The 21,930-nt window shown below is 46.5% G+C and overlaps 1 protein-coding gene across 1 annotated transcript in view; it reads left to right on the top strand.

The window, feature by feature from the left end:
* Nucleotides 1-5,731: 5,731 nt before the first annotated feature.
* Nucleotides 5,732-21,930, top strand: part of IKBKB (inhibitor of nuclear factor kappa B kinase subunit beta) — a 29,998-nt gene continuing 13,799 nt past the window's right edge. The window contains exons 1-12 of the mRNA XM_083184886.1: nt 5,732-5,884; nt 6,435-6,529; nt 7,318-7,435; nt 7,945-8,014; nt 8,405-8,493; nt 10,586-10,675; nt 12,029-12,153; nt 14,036-14,143; nt 16,543-16,672; nt 19,428-19,622; nt 20,469-20,583; nt 21,634-21,757. Coding sequence (XP_083041012.1) covers nt 5,828-5,884; nt 6,435-6,529; nt 7,318-7,435; nt 7,945-8,014; nt 8,405-8,493; nt 10,586-10,675; nt 12,029-12,153; nt 14,036-14,143; nt 16,543-16,672; nt 19,428-19,622; nt 20,469-20,583; nt 21,634-21,757 — 1,316 coding nt within the window. The 5' untranslated portion in view covers nt 5,732-5,827. The remainder of the gene's footprint in view (nt 5,885-6,434; nt 6,530-7,317; nt 7,436-7,944; nt 8,015-8,404; nt 8,494-10,585; nt 10,676-12,028; nt 12,154-14,035; nt 14,144-16,542; nt 16,673-19,427; nt 19,623-20,468; nt 20,584-21,633; nt 21,758-21,930) is intronic.

Below are 21,930 nucleotides of genomic sequence, written 5' to 3' on the forward strand. Positions count from 1 at the left end.
GTAAAAAGGGGACTCTGCTGCTGTAAGGTGTAAAAAGGGGCAGGGGCGGATCCAGGATAAAATGACAGGGGGGGCACCATGATAAAAAAGGGTTTGGGTGGGGGAGGGGCGGTGTTAGTGGTGCCAGTGTACATGCTAAGAGAGCGGCAGGAGAGGGTGGGAATGGAATTAAAAATAGTCCCTGGCATTTAAAGTACGCAGGCCCACCATGGCGACAAAAGTGAAGGATGTAGTTGTGCGCGCGCCAAAGGCGCACTCCGGAAAAAGGTGTGTGGCCACTCAACAGGGGGCGTGTCAACACCATATACAACTTCTACACATTATGCAACAAAATACTAGACCCCATTATACTTGCCCCTTACACATGATGCCAAATGGAATGAGCCAAAATTGACATAATGCCACATGGATTGAGCCCAAATTCAAATAATGCCACATGGATTTAGCCAAAATTTACATAATAACACACACGGATTGAGCCAAAATTCACATAATGCCACTTGGATTGTGTCAAAATTCACATATTGCCACATGGATTGAGCCAAAATTTACATAATAACACACACGGATTGAGCCAAAATTCACATAATGCCAAATGGATTGTGTCAAAATTCACATAATACCACGCGGATTGAGCCAAATGCATAAAATGCCATACAGATTGAGCCAAAATTCACATAATGCCACATGGATTGAGCCAAAATTCACATAATGCCACACGGATTGAGCCAAAATTCACATAATGCCACACGGATTGGGAAAAAATTCCCATAATGCCACACGGATTGAGCCAAAATTCCCATAATGCCACATGGATTGAGCCAAAATTCACATAATGCCACACGGATTGAGACAAAATTCACATAATGCCACACAGATTAGGCCAAAATTCACATAAACAGGGACATTGTCCACCAAAGGCTCGCATTAAACAATTACACCATAATGTCCATTACACGTTAAGTTACACACCATTATGTCCATTATGTGTTATGCCAAACACCATAATGCCTATTAAAAATTATGCTAAATAAGTGCTGCTTCTCTACATGCTCATTGCCAAGGGTTCCATGCTCATTGCCAGAGGTTCCATGCTCGTTGCCATGTGGGATTACATGCTCATTGCCAAGGGGGAATACATGCTCGTGGTAAATGGGGGACAGCCGCCACCAGGCAGAAGTAATAGCCACTGACAGTGGCAGAGCCTGGCTGTATTCAGAGCACTGCAGGTACCGGCTATTTGAAATAATACCCCTTTCACACCAGAAAATGCATTCTCAGGTTGGCCCCTTTTACACCAGCCTAGTCCCTGCATTTTCTGGTGTGAGGGGGAGAGAAAACCACCCCTCCCCCCTTTAAACAGTTATCTCATTTAACCGGCTATATCTTCGGAACCAACTGACCAATTTACATGAGACAAGTATTATATTGAAGAACTTTTGAGTGGGCTTTGAATGATTTTGGTCCAGTGAAACTGGAACGTTTAGTTCCAGAGTTATCTGCCCTCAAAGAACATGAACAGCCATGAAATTACATAAAAAAAAAAAAAAAAAAAATCGGTTTACACGCAATATCTCTGGAACCAATTGACCGATTTGGACCAGCCTGGTATCATATTGAAGGCCCAGCGATTTGGAATTGAATGAAATCAACCACAGCCGTCGGAACCGGGTGGGGGTCGGAATTGACGGGTCCAATATTATCCTATGGGGAAAAAGCGTTACAGGTTTGCCAGGCGATATCTCTGGTTCCCGGGGGACTAGAGACACGGGGCTGGGCTCGTTGGAAAGCCCTGGTCCTCAGCTACAAAATAAATGACAGGGGGGGCACGTGCCCAGGTGCCCCCCCCCTGAATCCGCCACTGAAAAGGGGGATTGCTCCTGTGTGTAAAAAGGGGGACTCTGCTGCCATAATGTGTAAAAAGGGGGCTCTGCTGCCGTAATGTGTAAAAAGGGGGGCTCTGCTGCCGTAATGTGTAAAAAGGGGGGCTCTGCTGCCGTAATGTGTAAAAAGGGGGCTCTGCTGCCGTAATGTGTAAAAAGGGGGGCTCTGCTGCCGTAATGTGTAAAAAGCGGACTCTGCTGCGTAATGTGTAAGAAGGGGGACTCTGCTGCTGTCATTTGAATAATGGAGGCTACTGTACTGCGTTGTATGCATTGGTATTATTTTGTGGCCACACCCCTTCTCTGTGAAGCCACACCCCTATATTTTTGACTTGAGTACCCACCAGCAAAAACATAAATCGGCACCTCTGGCCTTGCCCCTTCTCAATGAGGTCACACCCTCATGGCTGCGGTGCGGCTTGGTTGCACAGAAGTCTTAATTCCTGCAGTGTAAAGGGCAGTAAGGTGTGTGGCCTATAGAGTAAGGAGCATAAGGGTGTGTGACATACAGTATCGGGCGAAATTGAATGCCGCCCGAGATCGGTGGCAGTGCGAGGTGTCCACCAAACTCTGACGTTTTTATAAAGGGGAATTAATTTACAAGGCAAAACCATGCCTTGTAAGTTGATTCCCCTTTAAAAAATGCCTGAGTTCTGCAGACAACTCACACTGCACTGAACTCGGGGCTGCATTAAATTACGCCCATAGTGCAAGGTGGATTTAGGTGTGTGGAGTATAGTGTAAGGTTAATTACGACATGTGGCATATAGTATAAGGGGCATTATGATGTATGATGTAATGTGTAAGGGGCATGAGGGGAGGGGAGGGGGGGGAGGCAATGCAATCTAGTGAGCACATACTTTTTTTGTGCTGTGCAATCGCACCTATTAAAATGTACCATGTGTGGACATCTTAATAAAAGATAGAAGAATCTTACTACAAGCATCATTGTTAAAATCAGAGGTACTTGTGTAGTTTCACGGCGCCACCGCGCGCAGACTGAAACTTTGAAACTTGGCAGCTTGCTAGACTCTGTGTTTAACTGTGCGCGTGCCGCTCTAGCTGTTCTCAGCGCAGCGCGTGGCTGCTTTCCATATGTAATCTACATTATCAGCGTAGCGCTGGCAGCAGCAGCGCGCGCTGCCCAGCACTGACAGGTCATTGTGGTACTTGTAGTTCCACAGTGAAATAGACAGTCCTGCACACCGCTAACAACAGGGGCATGTAAACTGGACACCCTGGCACACCGCTAACATACGGGGCTTCCAAACTAGACACCCCGGCACACCGCTATCAAAGGGGGTGTCCCAAATGTAGATGCTAAAAGTTAGACGCTAATGCGTCTGAATCTAGACTCCCTGCAAACTGCTAAGAAGGGGGCATCTAAATTTAGACGCTAAAGCGTCTAGATTTAGTAGGGTGTAGGGGTACATAGGGGTGCACTGTGCAAAACACTTTTAAACCTGTTCACAATGACACTAGTGGACATAACAGCTGTCGACCTTGTTAATTCCACTATCCACGCCACCCCGAAGCGTGGCGAGCACAGCGAGCCCCGCGAGGGGACGCGGTACGCGTCCGACCGACCTTTTCATACCCCCACTATCCACGTCGGCGTGGAGTTGATTGTATAAAGTGTGGCGAGCGCAGAGAGTCACCAAGCCCGAAGCGTGGCGAGCCCCGCGAGGGGACGCGTATGGCTGTGAAGTTATTCACGTCCGCTCGCCACGCTTCGGGCTCGGTGGCTCGCCACACTTTATACAATCAACTCCACGCCGATGTGGATAGTGGGGGTGTGAAAAGGTCAGTCGGGCGCGTACCGCATACCCTCGCGGGGCACGCTGCGCACGCCAAGCTTCAGGGTGGCGTGGATAGTGGAATTAACAAGGTCGACAGCTGTTACATTCACTAGTGTCATTGTGAACAGGTTTAATAGTGTTTTGCACAGTGCACCCCTATGTACCCCTACACCCTACTAAATCTATACGCTTTAGCGCCTAAATTTAGATGCCCCCTTCTTAGCAGTTTGCAGGGAGTCTAGATTCAGACGCATTAGCATCTAAATTTAGGTACACCCATCTTAGCGGTTTGCAGGGAGTGTACATTTAGACGCTAAAGCGTCTAAATTTTAGCGTCTTAGTTTAGAAGCCCCGTACGTTAGCGGTGTGCCGGGGTGTCCAGTTTACATGCCCCGTTGTGGAACTACAAGTACCACAAAGAGTGCTACGCTGATAACGTAGATTACATATGGAAAGCAGCCACGCACTGCACTGAGAACAGCTACGTGCACAGTAAACACAGAGTCTGGCAAGCTGGCAAGTTTCATGAGAGACTGTGCGCGCGGTGGCGCCGTGAAACTACACAAGTACCCAATCAGGTTAGCCCTACTGAATACACACAAGCAGCAACATAGATAATGGGAGTCATTACCATTTCTTTAAGCGTAGTTCTCACCTGTGTTTGTACCTTATCTCTGTGCTGAATTACAGAGAAAAACACCACCAAGCCCAAAATAAAACAAGCCCAAAACAAGCTACTAAAAAAAAATTATAAGCCCAAAAACAAGCAACCATCAAAAAAAAAATAAGCCCAAATCCGCTTGTTTTAAGCTGACTTGGCAACTATGATGACGACCTATTTGCTGATGGGAAGTGGCAGTGTCGGGGTCCGGATTCAGCCTAGCCGCCTAGTAGGCTACCACTGTTCATTTAAATATGACCACGCCTACCTGTGACGTCCTGGGTGGGAATGAGGAAGTGAAGTGCTCAATACAATACAAACATACGGCTCCCAGATCATCACCCTGCACCCGGCTGCTGATTCCGGGCCCTGTACATGTGTCGCCAGGTATGGAGCCCACTCTGCGCGTGACTGCATGCCCCTGCCCCCTACTGTGTGCCTTTGTGGTACTGTTTGGTTCCCTCTCTCTCCATTCCTCCCCTATCCACTGCGCTCTCTCTAACCTCCCTCCCTCTCTTTTATATCTCTCCTGTCTCTCTCTATCTCTCCGGTCTGTCTCTCTACCCCCACCCCCTCCCTCTCTCTTTTTTTTTTTGTTTATTTATTTCGCTTTCTTCCACTCTTTTTGTCTCCCGTCCCTCTCTCATAACCCTCCAATGGGAGTTATTTACATACTGTGTGCAGTGTGTAAACATCACGTTAGTCGATGCCTGGCTGCTGCAGTACACATATTAATAGTAAATAATGGCCTATATGTTACATGTACTGGTGTCCCACTACAGTGTGCTTTTCGAGTGTGTATCCAACCCAACTGTGTTGTGCAGTGCAGTTGCCTCTTTCTGTGAATCCATGCATCTGTCATTTGTGCAGATGTGCTTGTTCTTATACTGATTTGTCTGGCACCAGAGATTGGAGACTACTGTGTTGTATGCGGCATTGGTTTCCCCCTGAGAGGAGTCTTCAGTATCCTATGTTGAGTACTAGTTTGGTGCTCTACTCTTCCACATGGAAAGCTGGAGTTTTATGTCAGAGAATTTACAGTATGCCACTGGATCATAGCGTTGGGGCCAGGGTGCGCGCGCATGGGGGACTTAGGGTTAGGAGAGGCTAGCAAGCATTAGGTTGTGGGGAGGGTTAGGCACTAAAAATGGATGGTTAGGCTGGGGGGGGGGGGGGGGGGGGGGGGGGAGGGTAAGTATACTTACCCATCTCTTTTGGGATGCTGCTCAACTGAATTACTGCCGCCATCCCGAATACTCGCACACTGAATACTATAGTAATGATGTCGTCTAGCATAGAGCAAGCAGTATTTTAAGAGGTAAAGAAATAGTTAGTGTAAGCTCCGATTTTCCCAGTAAGTATATTACAGTATTCTGTGAGTGCATGCTTCCCCTGCTTTCCTATTACTGCCAATAACAATATTAATAAACTGATGTTCCTAGGATGCCTCCCCTTCACACGCGCAGAGCTGTGGACCTTGGGAAATGAAGGAACGGCTGGGGACTGGAGGATTTGGATATGTTCTTCGCTGGCTCAACAGGGTGAGGAAAATATTTTCTCTGCAAATTTAAATTTGACATTTATGTAACCTTGTAGTGTCTTATTACAGAATGATGCCCTATCTCCATGCCCTTCTTTTGATAATATACAATATTCTATATTATTGTCACATTAGAATAATAGTGAACTAAACACAACATTGCATCCTTCTCCTGCCTCTTTGTAGAGACAAACCCTCCTCCCTCCGCTGTCACCCTCTGTACATTCCCCCCCTCCTTCCACTCTCGCCCTCTTCATCCCCTTGTCCCCTCTACTTTCACCCTCTATGCATCCTTCTCGTCTCCACTCCTAACCTCTGTGCATCCCTCCTCCCACCACTCTCACCCTCTCCACTTTTACCCTCATACCTGTCACTCTCGTCCTCTGTGCGTCCCTCTCCTCTCTTGTTCTGTGCGAGTCTCTCCTCCCTCCAATGCAAACCTATATACTTACCTCCGTCCTCCACTCACAACCTCTTGTACATATTGCACATCTGTAAATGCTTTGTTCTTTTACTGTGTACATCTTGCGCTCAGTCTGTCTCTTCTGTAGGATACTGGTGAGGAAATTGCCATAAAACAGTGCCGGCAGGAGTTGAGTCCCAAAAATCGGGAGCGATGGTGCCTGGAGATCCAGATCATGAAGAAGTGAGACCTTTCCAATTTTATTCCTCCTCCTCCTCCTCTGCCTCCCTTGTACCATTTGCCTATTTTTCTCTAATCAGTAGCTCTCTTATTCTCCAATTAGTCAAAGAGGAGCCATAGCTCCTCATCTGTCCTACTCATAGTTACCAGGGATCACAATATGATGCAAAATTAATCTCCAATCTAATGCTGGCCATAATTATAGGGTTTGGGCCCTTTTCACCCGATTTCTGAAGTATATGGCTGAGTATTGGTTGAAAAGTGTGTGCCTAACGGACATGCAATACCTTGGATAAGTGTATGGAGGCCATTAGGGATAAATTTGCTGTAATATTGCCCATAGCAACCAATCAGTTTATGTCTAATCTCTATTCAATCCTAGAAAATGATAGACAGTATCTGATTGGTTGCTATGGACTACATTACCTCTTTTGATTTTTAGAAGCTTTAGTAAATGTACCCCCTAAATTTCTCCTGTTCTATCTCCCCATGTGCACTACAGCACATTTACACTTTTATTTTTCTCTGCTCCTAACTCAGAATTGCCCCCTAAATTGGGGTATAAGTGATTCATGCAATAGAAAAAAATGTATTACGTATTGATCGGCGTTAAAGTTATAACACCCGGCCTATTATTTTGTAGCTCTGGCTAATGCTGATAGGTCTAAGATTAGTTTGATTGCTTACTATGACTGGACCTCTCTGTCCCAGTACTAAGGGCAGCAAGGGGTGTCTGGTCACTTCTCCCCAGTTCCTGCCACTGGTTTATATCTTGGTGTTTACATTTGCAGATTAAACCACAGGAATGTGGTGTCAGCCCGCGAAGTACCGGAGGGGATGCAGAATCTGTCACCCAATGATCTTCCTCTGCTGGCCATGGAGTTCTGCTTGGGAGGTGATCTGCGCAAAGTGAGTAATACCACTATGTCCATGTTCTGATGGGTGCACACATTATTATGTAATTCATGGTGTGCTCAGGGCCGGATTTCCCACTAGGCACATGCTGGGGGCGGCACGGCATCCCCCCCTTCTTGCGGGGGGGGGCGCAAAACACGGGAGGGTCCACGAATCGTGAAGTAGGGGTCGCAGGTGTCCGCGAAACACGGGAGGGGGTCTGCGAATTGCGGGAGGGGTGGGGCCTGCCACTTAAATCCGTCCCTGGGTGTGCTGCACTAAAGACAAGCACATGGTACAATTTGCCTTATGCTAATATTAAACAATAAATATTCAGCAAACTGATTAGGAGGTGGACACAGTCCTTGTACAGAGCCGCTGTGCTAACATAGGTAAACACTGGGGATGCACGTGACCTGCAGAGTCTGCATGCATCTCTGAATTCCGATCATTGATGAATATAAAATGATGGATAATGCTGAAAACTGAGGAACTTGCTCACCGATTTCTTTCTTTTTCTGCAGCATTTGAACCTGTATGAGAATTGCTGTGGCCTGAAAGAAGGAGCAATACTGACCCTGCTGTGTGACATCTGTGAGTGTCCTATGCTGACACGTACTACATATATTTGTAGCATTGCATTATCACATGAATATGTATATAGTGCGATGTGTTTCTATCTGTTACCTGTATGAATTCCTCTGTTTGTCGCCTCCTGCTGTCATATGCTGCACAATCCTGAATTACTGCATCCAGTGTGGTCTATCTCCGCGGTTCTCAACCTCAGTCCTCAAGTACTCCCAACAGTGCACATATCCAGGTCTCCACACAGAATCACAGGTGACATAATAATATGTGTCAGTGAGTAATGAGCGCACCTGTGCACCTGCTGGTTGACATGGAAAATGTGCACTGTTGGGGGCTCCTTGAGAACTAGGGTTGAGAATCACTGCTCTATCTGACCATTGTTTGTCTTTCTCTCAGCCTCAGCTCTCCGCTATCTCCATGAGAACCGGATCATTCACAGAGACCTGAAACCTGAGAACATCGTCCTACAGCAGGGAGAGCGGAGGGTAAGTTCCTGATTTACATGGGTCAAGGAAATGGGCGATGGCTTTGCAGGCTGGCTTGTGGAGCTGGTGGTTTATAAAACAAAGTGTATGGAATGTAGGAAGCAATGTATTGGGGTGTCTGAAAGTGTGGGGCTATCCCAGGAGATGCAGCTTCAGATAGGATGGTAAAAGATGGGAATGCAAGCACATAGGACTTACTGTTACAGTTTGGGAGCCGTACTGATCCTGATTCAGGTACTGACGAATCTGTGGAAGACTGAGATTTCCTGGCCCCTTGGAAGGAACTGTGGTGGCCGATGGGATGGGGGAGGGTTACAGGTGGTCTGATCCTGCGTCCAAGGATGCTGCACTGGATCACCCATGCATGCTATCATCTCTGCTCCCTCCAACCACATCTCCATAAGGCCACTTTGCTATGAATGTATGGGTGGGTACACATTAGGATGAATGTAAATCGGGCCAATGGTTCGGGGCGCTTTCCCTTCACCCTGCACCATACGAGATTGCCGACACACTAACCCAATGTAATGACCAACAAATCTGCATGATGTAGACCAGTGATGGCAAACCTTGACACTCCATCTGTTGTTGAACTACACATCCTAGCATGCCCTGCATGATGTAGGCACGATTTTCTGTATTGAAACGACAAATCGTCTACATCAGTGATGGCCAACCAGCTGTTGTTGAACTATACATCCCAGCATGTCCTAGCATCAGTTTTAGCATGGCCATATAGTAAAACTGATGCAGGGCATGCTGGGATGTATAGTTCAACAACAGCTGGTTGGCCATCACTGATGTAGACGATTTGTCGTTTCAATACAGAAAATCGTGCCTACATCATGCAAGTGTGTACCCAACCTAAGAGGACACAATACTGAGTCTAGAAGAACAGATTTCTATATGTGGTGGTTGGAGAATGATGCTGGGAACATTAAGATCACGGGACAGTGTCAGATTTTGGATATTGTAGGGCTGGAAATGTATGGGTTGAATCTGGGAAATCCAAAGTGTCATAATAAGGCAGGAGTGGCCAAACTGGTCCTCGAGATCTACCAACGGTCCATGTTTTCCGGATCACCCAGCTCCTGGGTAGCCAACCCTAGTCCTCGAGAGCTACCAACAGTGCACGTTTTCTATGTCTCCTCACAGAATCACAAGTGAGCTAATTAGCTCCATCTGTGTATCTTTTAAAATGTGTCAGTGATTAATGAGTGCAGCTGTGCAGCAGCTAGGTTGTCTGGAAAATGTGAACTGTTGGTAGCTCTCGAGGGCTAGGGTTGGCTACCACTGACCTAGCTGGTGCACAGCTGTAGTCAATACGAACGGTCACATTTTCAAACCTGCTAAATTCATTCCTACTATAGATCCACAGGTTGCCTGGAAAACATGCACCGTTGGTAGATCTTGAGGACAGGTTTGGCCACCCCTGTTATAAGGCATCAATACCCAGGATGCTGGAAAGTGTGCGTGTAGAGTCTGGAAAAGCTGCTTCTCCTCATATGCTGAAGAACATTGTGGTGGGAATGTGAGGAAGGGCAGGTCTGGTGTGGCATTAACCTGTTTATAGATAACGGAAGACATGTTGCTGGGAATATGGTGGCATTGTCTAGCAGTGCATGAGGATGTACCGCTGGTGCTATGACATGGAATTGGAAGTACGTGACAATGATTTTCAGCTGCTGGTGGACAGTGATGGGGATCTCCGATCAGGGCTAGACGTGTGTACATGTCCATATTTGGGACTGTGATGTAAGATAGTGGTTGGCCTCTCCATGTGAAGGCTACTGAGGCTGGGTGTCAGTGGTGAAATGCAATACTGGGTACAACTGTCAAGTTTAGTTAATGAAATGTAGTTTTCTAGCGATTGTGGGGGGGGGGGGGGGGGGTATTTTTCTTCCTAACAGTGGAGAAGTTGCCCCTAGCAACCCATCAGCTTTGAGCCAGCATTGGTAAAGTACAGTCTTTTAAATGATAAAACATTATGGGTTGCTATGGGAAACCTCTGCACTCTTTAGAAGGCTTGATATATCTATATTATCTATCTATCCCCCCTAAATGTATATATTAACATTCTGTTTGCTTTCAGCTGATCCATAAGATAATTGATCTGGGATATGCCAAGGAGCTGGATCAGGGCAGCGTGTGCACCTCCTTTGTGGGCACCCTGCAGTATCTGGTGAGTGGCCACCTGTACAAATCTGAGGCATCCTTCACCTAGAATAAAGGTATTGGGGATTTCCAGGTGCTCTGAAATCGTTCATTAAAGATTTAATTGTGAAATCTGATTTTACGCGTTAGGAACAGCCTGGCCAGCAGAAGAGAATGTATAATATCCAAAAGACCACAATCTGGATACCTGGGCTACACACTGTGGGCCTGATTCAGTAGAGGCCGTTTGCTGCTTAACGCTGCCCGGCCACACCCACAGCCGAATCCCCTGGGTAACATGCGAGGGGACGCACACAAGCACATTCCCCTAGCATGCGGCTGAAGAGGAGAGACCAATCGATGGTAACCGACCATCAAATGATTTCTCTCCCTGTCGGAAATAAGTCTGTCTAAACTGACTTTTATTTCCGTTGGAGTCCACCGAAGTGGAGGCGGGCGCTGATGGCAGCTACCCGCCCCCGGCAGGCATCGGCCCACCTCTGTTCCCAGGGTAACGCCCAGTATTTTCATGAGGACACCCATAAAACGCTGACTAATCCCTGCCCAACCCCCTCCCCTACCCATGCGAACGCCTCAGGGATACAAATAACATATAGAAATCTATTGCTTATTATAGCCCCTGTGCCTATAGAATGGCTTAAACCACTGCTAAACAGATGACACACAACTGCAGAGGAAGCCCTCATCACAGTTTCTGCAACATACTGTAGAACCAGAATATTCTAATACACAAGGACATGATAATGTAGTGTTCATTCTAGCACCTGCTATCTTTGAAAGCCCATGCAGTTCCTCTTCCCTGCCTGGGGTGTCACTGTCTGCTGTGGTGTTTCTAGCACAGGTCTGGTTTGCATATCAGTGCTGATATTCAGACCACACTGTGCTAGAAGCACTACAGCAGACAGTGACACCACAGGCAGGGAAGAGGAACTGCATGGGCTTTCAAAGATAGTGGGTGCTAGAATGAACACTATTAATGGCAGATACCAGAAAACAGTGTGAGAAGCATTGCATTTAGGACAAGAGGTGGAAGTCACCCCCTCCGCCCCGCATAAGCGAATTCAAATGCTTAGGGGTCTAATAGACCCGGTGCAGAATATAACGATATAAATTAAAGTATGTCTAACTCCTAAGAATTAATTCTGCAGGTCAACACTCTTCAACAGCAATAGTACATTCTCTGTGTCGATCTCTTGTAAAACATAATATTTCTACCTCTCCAGGTTTTGCACTTACTTGAAGTTGTAGTAAATGGAGAGCTTATGACCCTTAGCATAGCTTAAATTCCAGCTGTATATCCTTATACAGTTACTAGGGTTGTGTCTCATTACCATTATCCCTAATCTTTGTTGTGTTTCAGGCTCCAGAACTGCTCGAACAGCAGAAGTACACCGTCACTGTAGACTATTGGAGTTTTGGCACTCTGGCCTTTGAGTGTATAACTGGATTTCGTCCTTTTCTTCCGCATTATCAGCCTGTGCAGTGGTAAGAAGCCAGACCTACAGCTTGTTTTATTACTAATAGTGGTTGCCCAAGTACACACTATACATAGCAGCCTCACGTCATTATTCTGTACTTTTGGGGTTGCCTTCTCCTTCCACTGTCTGTCTGTGATTTCATGCTCAGCCGTGACCCTATCCCTTTCTTGGCCGGCTCGACAAAGAATCCGCATGCGGGATTCAATGTCCCACCTGCCGTACGCTGAAAAGGGGGCGTGGCTGTGAGATACGACCATAGATCGTCGAGCTGCGACCTGGAGCTCGACAATCCACGGGTGTTCTTGGCAGAACGGGCCTGACTGCTTCTAAAGTCGGGTCAGTTCTGCCGAGATCCCTGTTCAATGCTGTCGGGAAAGACAGCATTGAATAGGACCCCGCCGCTATTTCCCCCATCGGGAATAGCAGCGGGAGATTGAATACCCCCTTAAATCACCCAGTCCCCTACTCTGGTATCTGGATGATGAGTCAATTCTAATTAGGTTGACATTTGATAGATCGTCATCATATTTTATTTACTTACAGTTTCTTTTATAGCGCCGCAAAATCCGTTGCGCTTTACAAGAGGAAACATTGATAGAATAAACTGGATAGTAACAAACCAACATGGAGGTAGGAGGGCCCTGCTCGCAGGCTTACAATCATATGGTAGACATGCATTTGGGGCCGGATGTACTAAGCTTACCGATGTGTAGTCTTCTGTGTAGCGGCTCTGTTGTTTTGTTTGGGTATGCTCCTAACTTGTTTTGTGGAATTGCGATCCTTGCACTTCTGCATTCCTTTCGTTTTCCTGATGGCGCAGTCTTCTATAGGAGCATACAGCTTGCCTGCGCTTGCTGTATACTCAAAGAAGCATTGCGTACTGTCCCCCTCGGCAAGTTATCACCACCTGAGTATCGTGATTTTATTGTTCTTTAGAAGGTGTGTGGGTGGAATTGCTGCAACTGTGCCTGTCCATTTTCTTTTACCTTATCATTGCTTCTAGTGTGCCTTGCCACACTGTGAATGTGGAAGCACAAATCTTAGAGCATAACGCAAAGAGTTAAAAAAAAAAATGAAGTGGAAAAACGCGATAAAATGCTGATTATATGAACAAAACAAATGTGTGCCTGCTGGGTTAAATGGAAAACGTGACCTGTGTGGGGTCCTGAGGACCGATTTTGAGGACCACAGCATTAGGTCAACAGGTACCTAAAAGTCGATAGCTTTCTTTCTTTCTTTCTTTCTTTCTTTCTTTCTTTCTTTCTTTCTTTCTTTCTTTCTTTCTCAAATATGTACCACCCGATGGGGAATACCTTGCCCAAAGCACGGCGAGCGAAGCAGTACATTAACTGGGTTGCATGTGCTCTGTTGGAGAAAATGACACCAAAAGAAACTTTCATTTAATCGTTCTGTTGGCCTTTTGCAGCCGTGCACATGGGGAAAATCTCACCATCAAGTGATTTTTACATTTCCCCCCCTGCTCTAAACTTAGCACTGCAATGGCTGTGGGGAGAAGGAGACCGCTTATTACAATACATCAGCGGCCCTCCATCCCAACGGCCGGGGAACACCTGCGATTTCTGGGACACTCCCATAAAATGCTGCGTTTCTGCCCCCCAAACGACTGCAGGGGGTCAATCTCCCTGCGGGCGGTCTACGATGGCTAGCCATTGCAGGCTCCTGTCGCATGCATGCCTTGCACATGCGTACTGCGGACCCTATGCATGCGCGATTATTCGACAATAGTCAAGGCTGCATTTTTGCAATCCTGCGTGTCAGCCTGAATCGGCCCCTTATGTGTTTACATAACTGCTGTATCCCTGTTATAGGTCATTTAAGCTTACATTGTTATGCATGACACCTGTTATATGGATGTTTTTGTGGCACAGGCATGGAAAGATACATGAGAAAAGTAATGAACACATTGTGGTGTATGAAGATCTCTCAGGGGCGGTGAAGTTCTCCAGTGTTCTGCCATTGCCCAATCGACTCAATGGGTAAGAATTTGAGACTCTGAGACTTTGCGTTGTCATCATTCATAACATTTCTTCTTTATGTCTGCTCAGGATCTGAGCCTTCATTTCTGCTCCTCTGTCTGTGGTGTTCTGAAACTTGAGGGATATTTATGAAATATGGCAGACTTGTTTACTGTATGCTTTATTTAGTGTCAGATTCAGATTCACATCGGCTTGGAGCTAAACTTATAAAGAGCATATTGTATGTTGCTACAGAGAGTGTGCTCAGCACTCCATTACTGCACTGCTTCCCCCCACCCTACTTCATTACTGCACTGCTTCCCCCCGCCCTACTTCATTACTGCACTGCTTCCCCCGCCCTACATTACTGCACTGCTTCCCCCCGCCCTACTTCATTACTGCACTACTCCCCCCCCCACTTCATTACTGCACTACTACTCCCCGCGCCCCCCCCCACTTAATTACTGTACTGTGCTTCCCCCCACCCTACTTCATTACTGCACTGCTTCCCCCGCCCTACATTACTGCACTGCTTTCCCCCCGCCCTACTTCATTACTGCACTGCTTCCCCCCGCCCTACTTCATTACTGCACTGCTTCCCCCCGCCCTACTTAATTACTGCACTACCCCCCCACACTTCATTACTGCACTGCTTTCCCCCGCCCTACTTCATTACTGCACTGCTTTCCCCCGCCCTACTTCATTACTGCACTGCTTCCCCCCGCCCTACTTCATTACTGCACTACTCCCCCTCCCCCCACTTCATTACTGCACTACTCCCCCCCACTTCATTACTGCACTACTACTCCCCGCGCCCCCCCCCCCACTTAATTACTGTACTGTGCTTCCCCCCGCCCTACTTCATTACTGCACTGCTTCCCCCCGCCCTACTTCATTACTGCACTGCTTCCCCCCGCCCTACTTAATTACTGCACTGCTTCCCCCCACCCTACTTCATTACTGCACTGCTCCCCCCCCCCCCCCACACTTCATTACTGCACTACTCCCCGCCCCCCCCCCCACTTAATTACTGTACTGTGCTTTCCCCCCACCCTACTTTATTACTGCACTGCTCCCACCCCCCACACTGCTTTCCCACACTACAGATGTGTCCACAGGCAACGAGCCATCTTGCACGTTAAACCTCCATTCTAGTCATGCCATATCTTGGTAGTAGTGCCAAGAGCCTTTTCATACTAAGCTTTCCATATGCAGATACAGGGGGTATCTGGTCCCTGGGTCGACAGTCACTAGGTTTGACCACTAATGGTCAACAGTGATTAGGTCGACACCTGCATTGACAGAATATTGACACAAGCTTAAGGTTGACATGGGCGACACTCAAAATGTTGACACATGCTTTTCACTTGTTTTTTTTTTTAAACCAACTTAATCCATACTTTACTATCCAAGTCGGCATAGTATAAGAATATTATAGTGTGCCTATTGCAGCAAAGCACCTGCCCGAAGCATGGCGAGCGCAGCCATGCATGGGGGTACGGTACACTTATACGGAGTCCGTGTCGGTATATGTTGAAACACAAAACCGTGAAACTCGTGTCGACCTTTGAGTCACTGTTGGCCATTCAAGGTCGACCTAGACATTGTCGATCCCCTATACCATAACCGATACAGGGGTGGTCGTACACAGAATATAGGCACGCCACATACTTAAATCAACAGAGTCTGCTTGTGCGTCTTCTTTACACAGCAATGGAAATGTCAACCTTTTTAGTATATAGATGCTTATTGCTAACAGAGCTCATCTCCCGCCTATTAAAGCAACATGTATGAGGATACATCTGTACATTACTACACTACATGGTTTCCCCCTTACCTGGGAGAGATGCCACCTGTCTGCAACCTGGAAGAATATTGTAATGATCTGATTGGAAACTTACAGCAGATCCTGGGCTACTGTTTTATGGGGAGTCTAGAACTGCAGCTCCACCCGCCCCATTGTTAATCCAGGCCTGGCTGTATCCCATAGCAATGAGTGAGATGATATCTGCCATTTTTCTAGAACAGGTTACAAAACGTAAGCACCTGGTCTGGGGCTGCAGCATCTGTATTACATAAATGTTGTCCAATATCTGTTATATCAGCTTATTAATGAAGTGCACGTCTCTGTGGTTATGAATAGCTACGTCTACCTTATTATTCTGATATCATTAATTATCTGGAGTTCTCTTGGGGACAATTTGGAAGTTGTTTGGGATGTACTAAAGTGTACGTGTCCTGTGGTATACACAGCAGTGTGATACATAGTGACATGATCGGTGATCTAGCAATATGTGGATGTGTCCTGTGATATGATCTGCAGTGTAATGAATAATGACATGGGTGTAATGGTGATTAGTTGAATGTAGTTTGTGTTCTAAATTGTAAAAAAAAATTTTTTTTTTTTTTTTTGTCCTCAGGCTCTTGGCTGGTAAATTAGAGCGATGGCTGCAGTGTATGTTAATGTGGCACCCCAGACAGAGGGGCACTGACCCCCAAAACCCAGAAGTTGGATGTTTCCAGGCTTTGGACGCCATTCTTAGCATGAAGGTACATCAGCAAAAGTTGCTTTCATGTATTGTATCTCTTCACTGGCTCCCCATTCCTTTCGGAGTTCTCTTTAAACTCCTCACCACCACCTACAAGGCTCTCTCCTCCTCCACTGCTCCTTACCTCTCTTCACTGATCTCTATTCACACTCCCTCCAGTCCTCTTTGCTCTGCCGCCGACCGCTGCCTGACCTCTCACCTAATCACCTCCTCCCACTCCCGTGTCCAAGACTTCTCTCGCGCTGCCCCCTGCACTGGAACAACCTCCCGCCACCCATCAGGATTTCTGATTCCCTTACCTCCTTCAAGCACTCCCTCAAAACCCACTTCTTCCTACTAGCCCAGGGCTGGGCAACACCGGCCCTCCAGATGTTAATGAACTACACATCCCAGGATGCTTTGCATTAGTTTTGCTATGTGGCCATGCTGAAACTGATGCAAGGCATGCTGGGATGTGTAGTTCATCAACATCTGAAGGGCCGGTGTTGCCCAGCCCTGGACTAGCATATCCCTCCTCCTCCTCCTAACCTCTTTCGCTCCTCCTATCCTGCCTACCCTACCCCTGCATCCGTTCCTACTTATCCTATTGTTTTTCATTCGTCCACCCACCTCCTTTTAGTCTGTTTACTCTTATGAGTAGGGCCCTCCTTCCTCACGTACTCACCCTACCTCTTTACCTCACCAGCACTCCTGTCCTGTTCTTCCCTTCCTCTACTTCATCTTCAGTCTCCTCGACAATTTCGACACCTACTTCAGAACTGATGCTGATTTTAGTTCTACCAGCTATACCCCTATTTATGCTGTATTTTATCAACACACCCTGTACGTTACCTTGTCATTTGTTTTTTGTTTGCTATGTACTGTGCTGCGGACACTCTGTGGCGCCGTATAAATAAACAAACTACTACTAAGTGAGCACTGATGTGGCCAGTGGAGCCATCTATTATAATATGATATTATAGGGCCCTTTTGAAAATTGTCCCTTTGTGAGTTATGTCCTTCTTCTCTGTTTACTTCTAAAACGTATCAACTAGAGACTTTTCTCAATCCAAACATCTCTCTGTGAGTCGCTATCTCATATCCTCTACACAATTAAGTCACTTAGGGGTAGATGTATGAAGTAGTGATAAGTGTGTAGAAGTGTGCCATGGCAGCCAATCAGCTTTGACGTAAAGCAATCTACACCTGGAGCAGTATAGCACAGGTTGCTCAGTACACATCGCTGCCACCATTAGTGGAGTGCAATGGGTACAACTGTCCCAGGCCTGGAAGAGGGGAGGGCCCGGGCCAGTCTGTTGCATATTGCACCCCCTGGTCAATGGTCAGTCATCTGTGGCCCATTTCTTGCTAGCCTTTTTTATTTAACAGCGCGGCGGGCCACGGTTTGTCCTCTGCTGCAGCCTGCCGCGTACCGCCCGCTATCCTCCATTTAGCAGCGGCGGGTTGCCCGCTGTCAGTGGCGTCACTAGGCACGGCCTGCACACCGCATTTACACCCGCTTCTCCTGCTACCTAGCCTGCCGGGGCCGTCTGAAGCCCTGCCCACTGAAAGCCCGGTGGTCTCCTGCATTCTATTAATTCAGAAAAAAATATTAAATGAAGTGCATTGTGTTTATGTCACAGTTATGTGGTGAGGGACAGGATTTGTTTCTGTTTGTGCACATATATTATGATTGGCAGCCACCAGCACTGGTTTTGCCTGTTACATTGACCATTCATAATATGAATTGATCCTGGTCCACCAACCCAAGGCACCCCTGCAAGTGTCCTGAGGCACCCCAGGGAGCCTAGGCACACAGTTTGGGAACCTCTGACCTAGGTGACACCTCGGGTCAGCCACAGAACCCATATACAGCACAGCCAAATCTCCTTGGTGGCTGCAGCTGTTACTCCGTGATTGGAGCTGTTGGCTGTTTTCTGCTTGCTGCTGCACAAGGTATGCAAGTATCATATGAAAGTTCTTCAATAAGTTTGATATATTTGGGTATGTTTCTGACCTATATATCACACATACACACACCTATATACACGAACCACTGCTGCTTAGTGAGCCTTGATGAATCGGGGCCCATATTTCTCTCTCAAAAGGGGGTCCACCCACCTAAAACCCCCATTACTGTGCGATGTGACATAATGACATCACGCTGTGCCAGAACAGCCTGCAGAGGAGCCGCCATCCTAAAGAGCAGGGAGCTGAGCATTAGACTGAAACGCTGGCTACAAGGGGCAAAGTCTTTTTCCAACAGTACAGCAGTGAGAGAGGGGTTGGTAGAGGGGGGGGTGGGGTCCTGCCTATTTTGTCAGTCCCCGCAATTTCTGATGGCAGCCTTGGCTGACAGACCTGCTATTCACCAGCGATCTGTGCTAACAGGTTTTTTCTGGTGAGAGTATGGATCATCAAACTAGATTTAGACTACATGCTTGAGTTATCTAGCCTGGCGATAGTGACGTGTGGGACCCGCATCGCCATTGGGGGGCATATAACGGAGCGATCTGTGCTTAATCTGTAAGCAAACTAGTCAGATCGCTAAGAAATAGGGCAGAAATCACCCCATATGTAAGTGGCTTAACATTTATCAAGTGCCTTCTATGAAATTGTAAGTAGCAGCTGGTTGCCATGGCACGCTGCTCCACACTTGGCACTGCTTCATACTGTGCATCTACCCCTTTGTTCTGTAAGATGTTCTTTTTCTTTTCCATTCCTTTCCATCCAGCTGATTCTATTCTTATGCATAATTGTGCCGCTCTTGTTACCAGCTGCTGTCTGTTCTGAACATGGTGTCTGGCTGTGTGCACACATATCCAGTGACAGATGGTGAGAACCTGCAGTCTCTAAAGAGCCGCTTGGAACGAGATACCGGGATCCCGGAGGAAGAGCAGGAGTTACTACAAGCCTCTGGCCTAGCCCTTAATCCCCACCAGCCTCTTATTCAATATGTGTTAGACAACATGGTGAGTATATGGACTCCCAGCAACTGATGAACTTTGGGGGGGAGTTTGTACCAACCAATCGGGTAATACCTGCCATTTTTCAAACAGTCTGTAAAATGACCAGAGCTCTTGGTTGGTACTTTATTTCCACTTTATGGGACAGATGCACTAAGCTTCAAAACTGATAAAATGGAGAGTGATAAACAGCCAGCCAATCAGCTCCTACCTGACGTTTTTTAAACACAGTCTGTGACATGGGAGGTAGGAGCTGATTGGCTGGCTGTTTATAACCCTCCATTTTATCACTTTTGAAGCTTAGTGCATCTGGCACTAAGTCTCTACAAGATTAAAGAAATCTAAGTATCAACATTTGAAATAACTTTACTCTTAAAGGGACATTAACACTGGATTATTTTATTTTTCTGTGTTGAGATATTTAGGGTCAAATGTAAAAACCTCCAATTTGCTAGAAGTGTAGTTTTGGTGCTGGATTTAAAGCAAAAACTGTTGTATTTTTCCCTTTAAAGAAACAGGCTGTTATATACTACAGCAGGGCTGGGCAACACCGGCCCTCCAGATGTTAATGAACTACACATCCCAGCATGCCGTGCATCAGTTTCAGCATGGCCACATAGCAAAACTAATGCAAAGCATCCTGGGATGTGTAGTTCACTAACATCTGGAGGGCCGGTGTTGCCCAGCCCTGTACTACAGCAAGGACTGATCTGGCTAAGCCTGCTAAATGACATTAGGTTACTCTCTGATGCCTGTCATGCTGGAGCCACAGATCTAAACAAAGTATATGATGGATATTTATTGTGTCTCTCTCCGCCATAACTTTCTGGCATCGTTTTGCTATAACTGCAGGTCAGTGATGGGCGTAACGGGGAGAGCGACCTGATATTTTTGTTTGATAATCGGAAAACTGTGTATGAACCCCAGATATCACATCGGCCGCACCCTGACGGCGTTGCATATTTGTGTGAGTATCCTGGCATTTACTGATCACCCAAGACCAATCCTGGCTGAGAGGAGATGGTACCTATACACTCAGATAATTTTTTTTTTTTTTTTACTTTTCATGCTCTAAGTTTTTTTATTTAATTTTATCTGAAAATTTGCTTGCTAACAATGATCTAGTGAGGCCTTTTACCGCTTCTCCATGGTACAGTAGTTTGGACACAGTTTATTCGCTCTACATTAACATAGAAACATAGAATTTGACGGCAGATAAGAACCATTTGGCCCATCTAGTCTGCCCCTTTTTTTACCCTTCAGGTAATCTCCACCCTTTTTAATCCTTATTTCTTTGTAAGGATATTCATATGCCTATCCCAAGTATGTTTAAATTGTTCTACTGTCTTAGCCTCTACCACCTCTGATGGAAGGCTATTCCACTTATCTACTACCCTTTCTGTGAAGTAATTCTTTCTAACATTTCCCCTGAACCTACCTCCCTCCATTTTCAGTGCATATCCTTGTGTTCTATTACTACTTTTCCTTTGAAGAAAATTTCCCTCCTGTACTATGGTAAAACCCTTGATATATTTGAAGATTTCTATCATGTCCCCCCTGTCCCTTCTCTGCTCCAAACTATACATGTTAAGATATTTTAGTCTATCCAGGTAAGTTTTGTGATGTAGGCCATGCTCCAATGTATTTATATCCTTCTGGAGATATGGCCTCCAGAACTGGACACAGTATTCCAGATGAGGCCGTACCAATGACCTATACAGTGGCATTATTACTTCTTTCTTTCTACTGCTGATACCTCTCCCTATGCAACCAAGCATGTGACTTGCCTTCTTCATTGCTTTGCTACATTGCTTTCCTGCCTTTAAGTCACTTGAAATAGTGACTCCTACATTGACCATATAAGTCTAAATGGTCCACTGTCAATGTTTACGAAGATTCACAGAAAATGAATCCTAATTTAAACGTAAATTCCATTTTGATTTGACCGAGTGAGAGATACGTTCCATGGTAGGTAATGGGGCATACTGACGCTGACCCATCCTCTTTCTGTCTCCAGTACAGGACCCCAAGCTTCACCTGACATACGTGCAGCTCCGCCGAGTATGGGGCCAGATTTGGCAGACAATACGCACACTGAAAGAGGACTGTGCCCGGCTACAGATGGGACAGCGAACTACTATGTGAGAGATTAGGGGAAGGTGATACACTAACCCCAGCACCACTATGCCACACTCCTAGTTCTCTAGCCTTGCCTGTTCTGCACAGTATTTTCTTATGCGCACAATTCATTGAGAACTGTCTGTGCTGGCATTCAGCTGCCCATTACATGGTAGCTGCAGGGGCACTGAATGAA

Source organism: Crinia signifera, chromosome 4 (assembly GCF_055691185.1).
Source record: "Crinia signifera chromosome 4, ASM5569118v1, whole genome shotgun sequence".
NCBI lineage: Eukaryota > Metazoa > Chordata > Amphibia > Anura > Myobatrachidae > Crinia > Crinia signifera.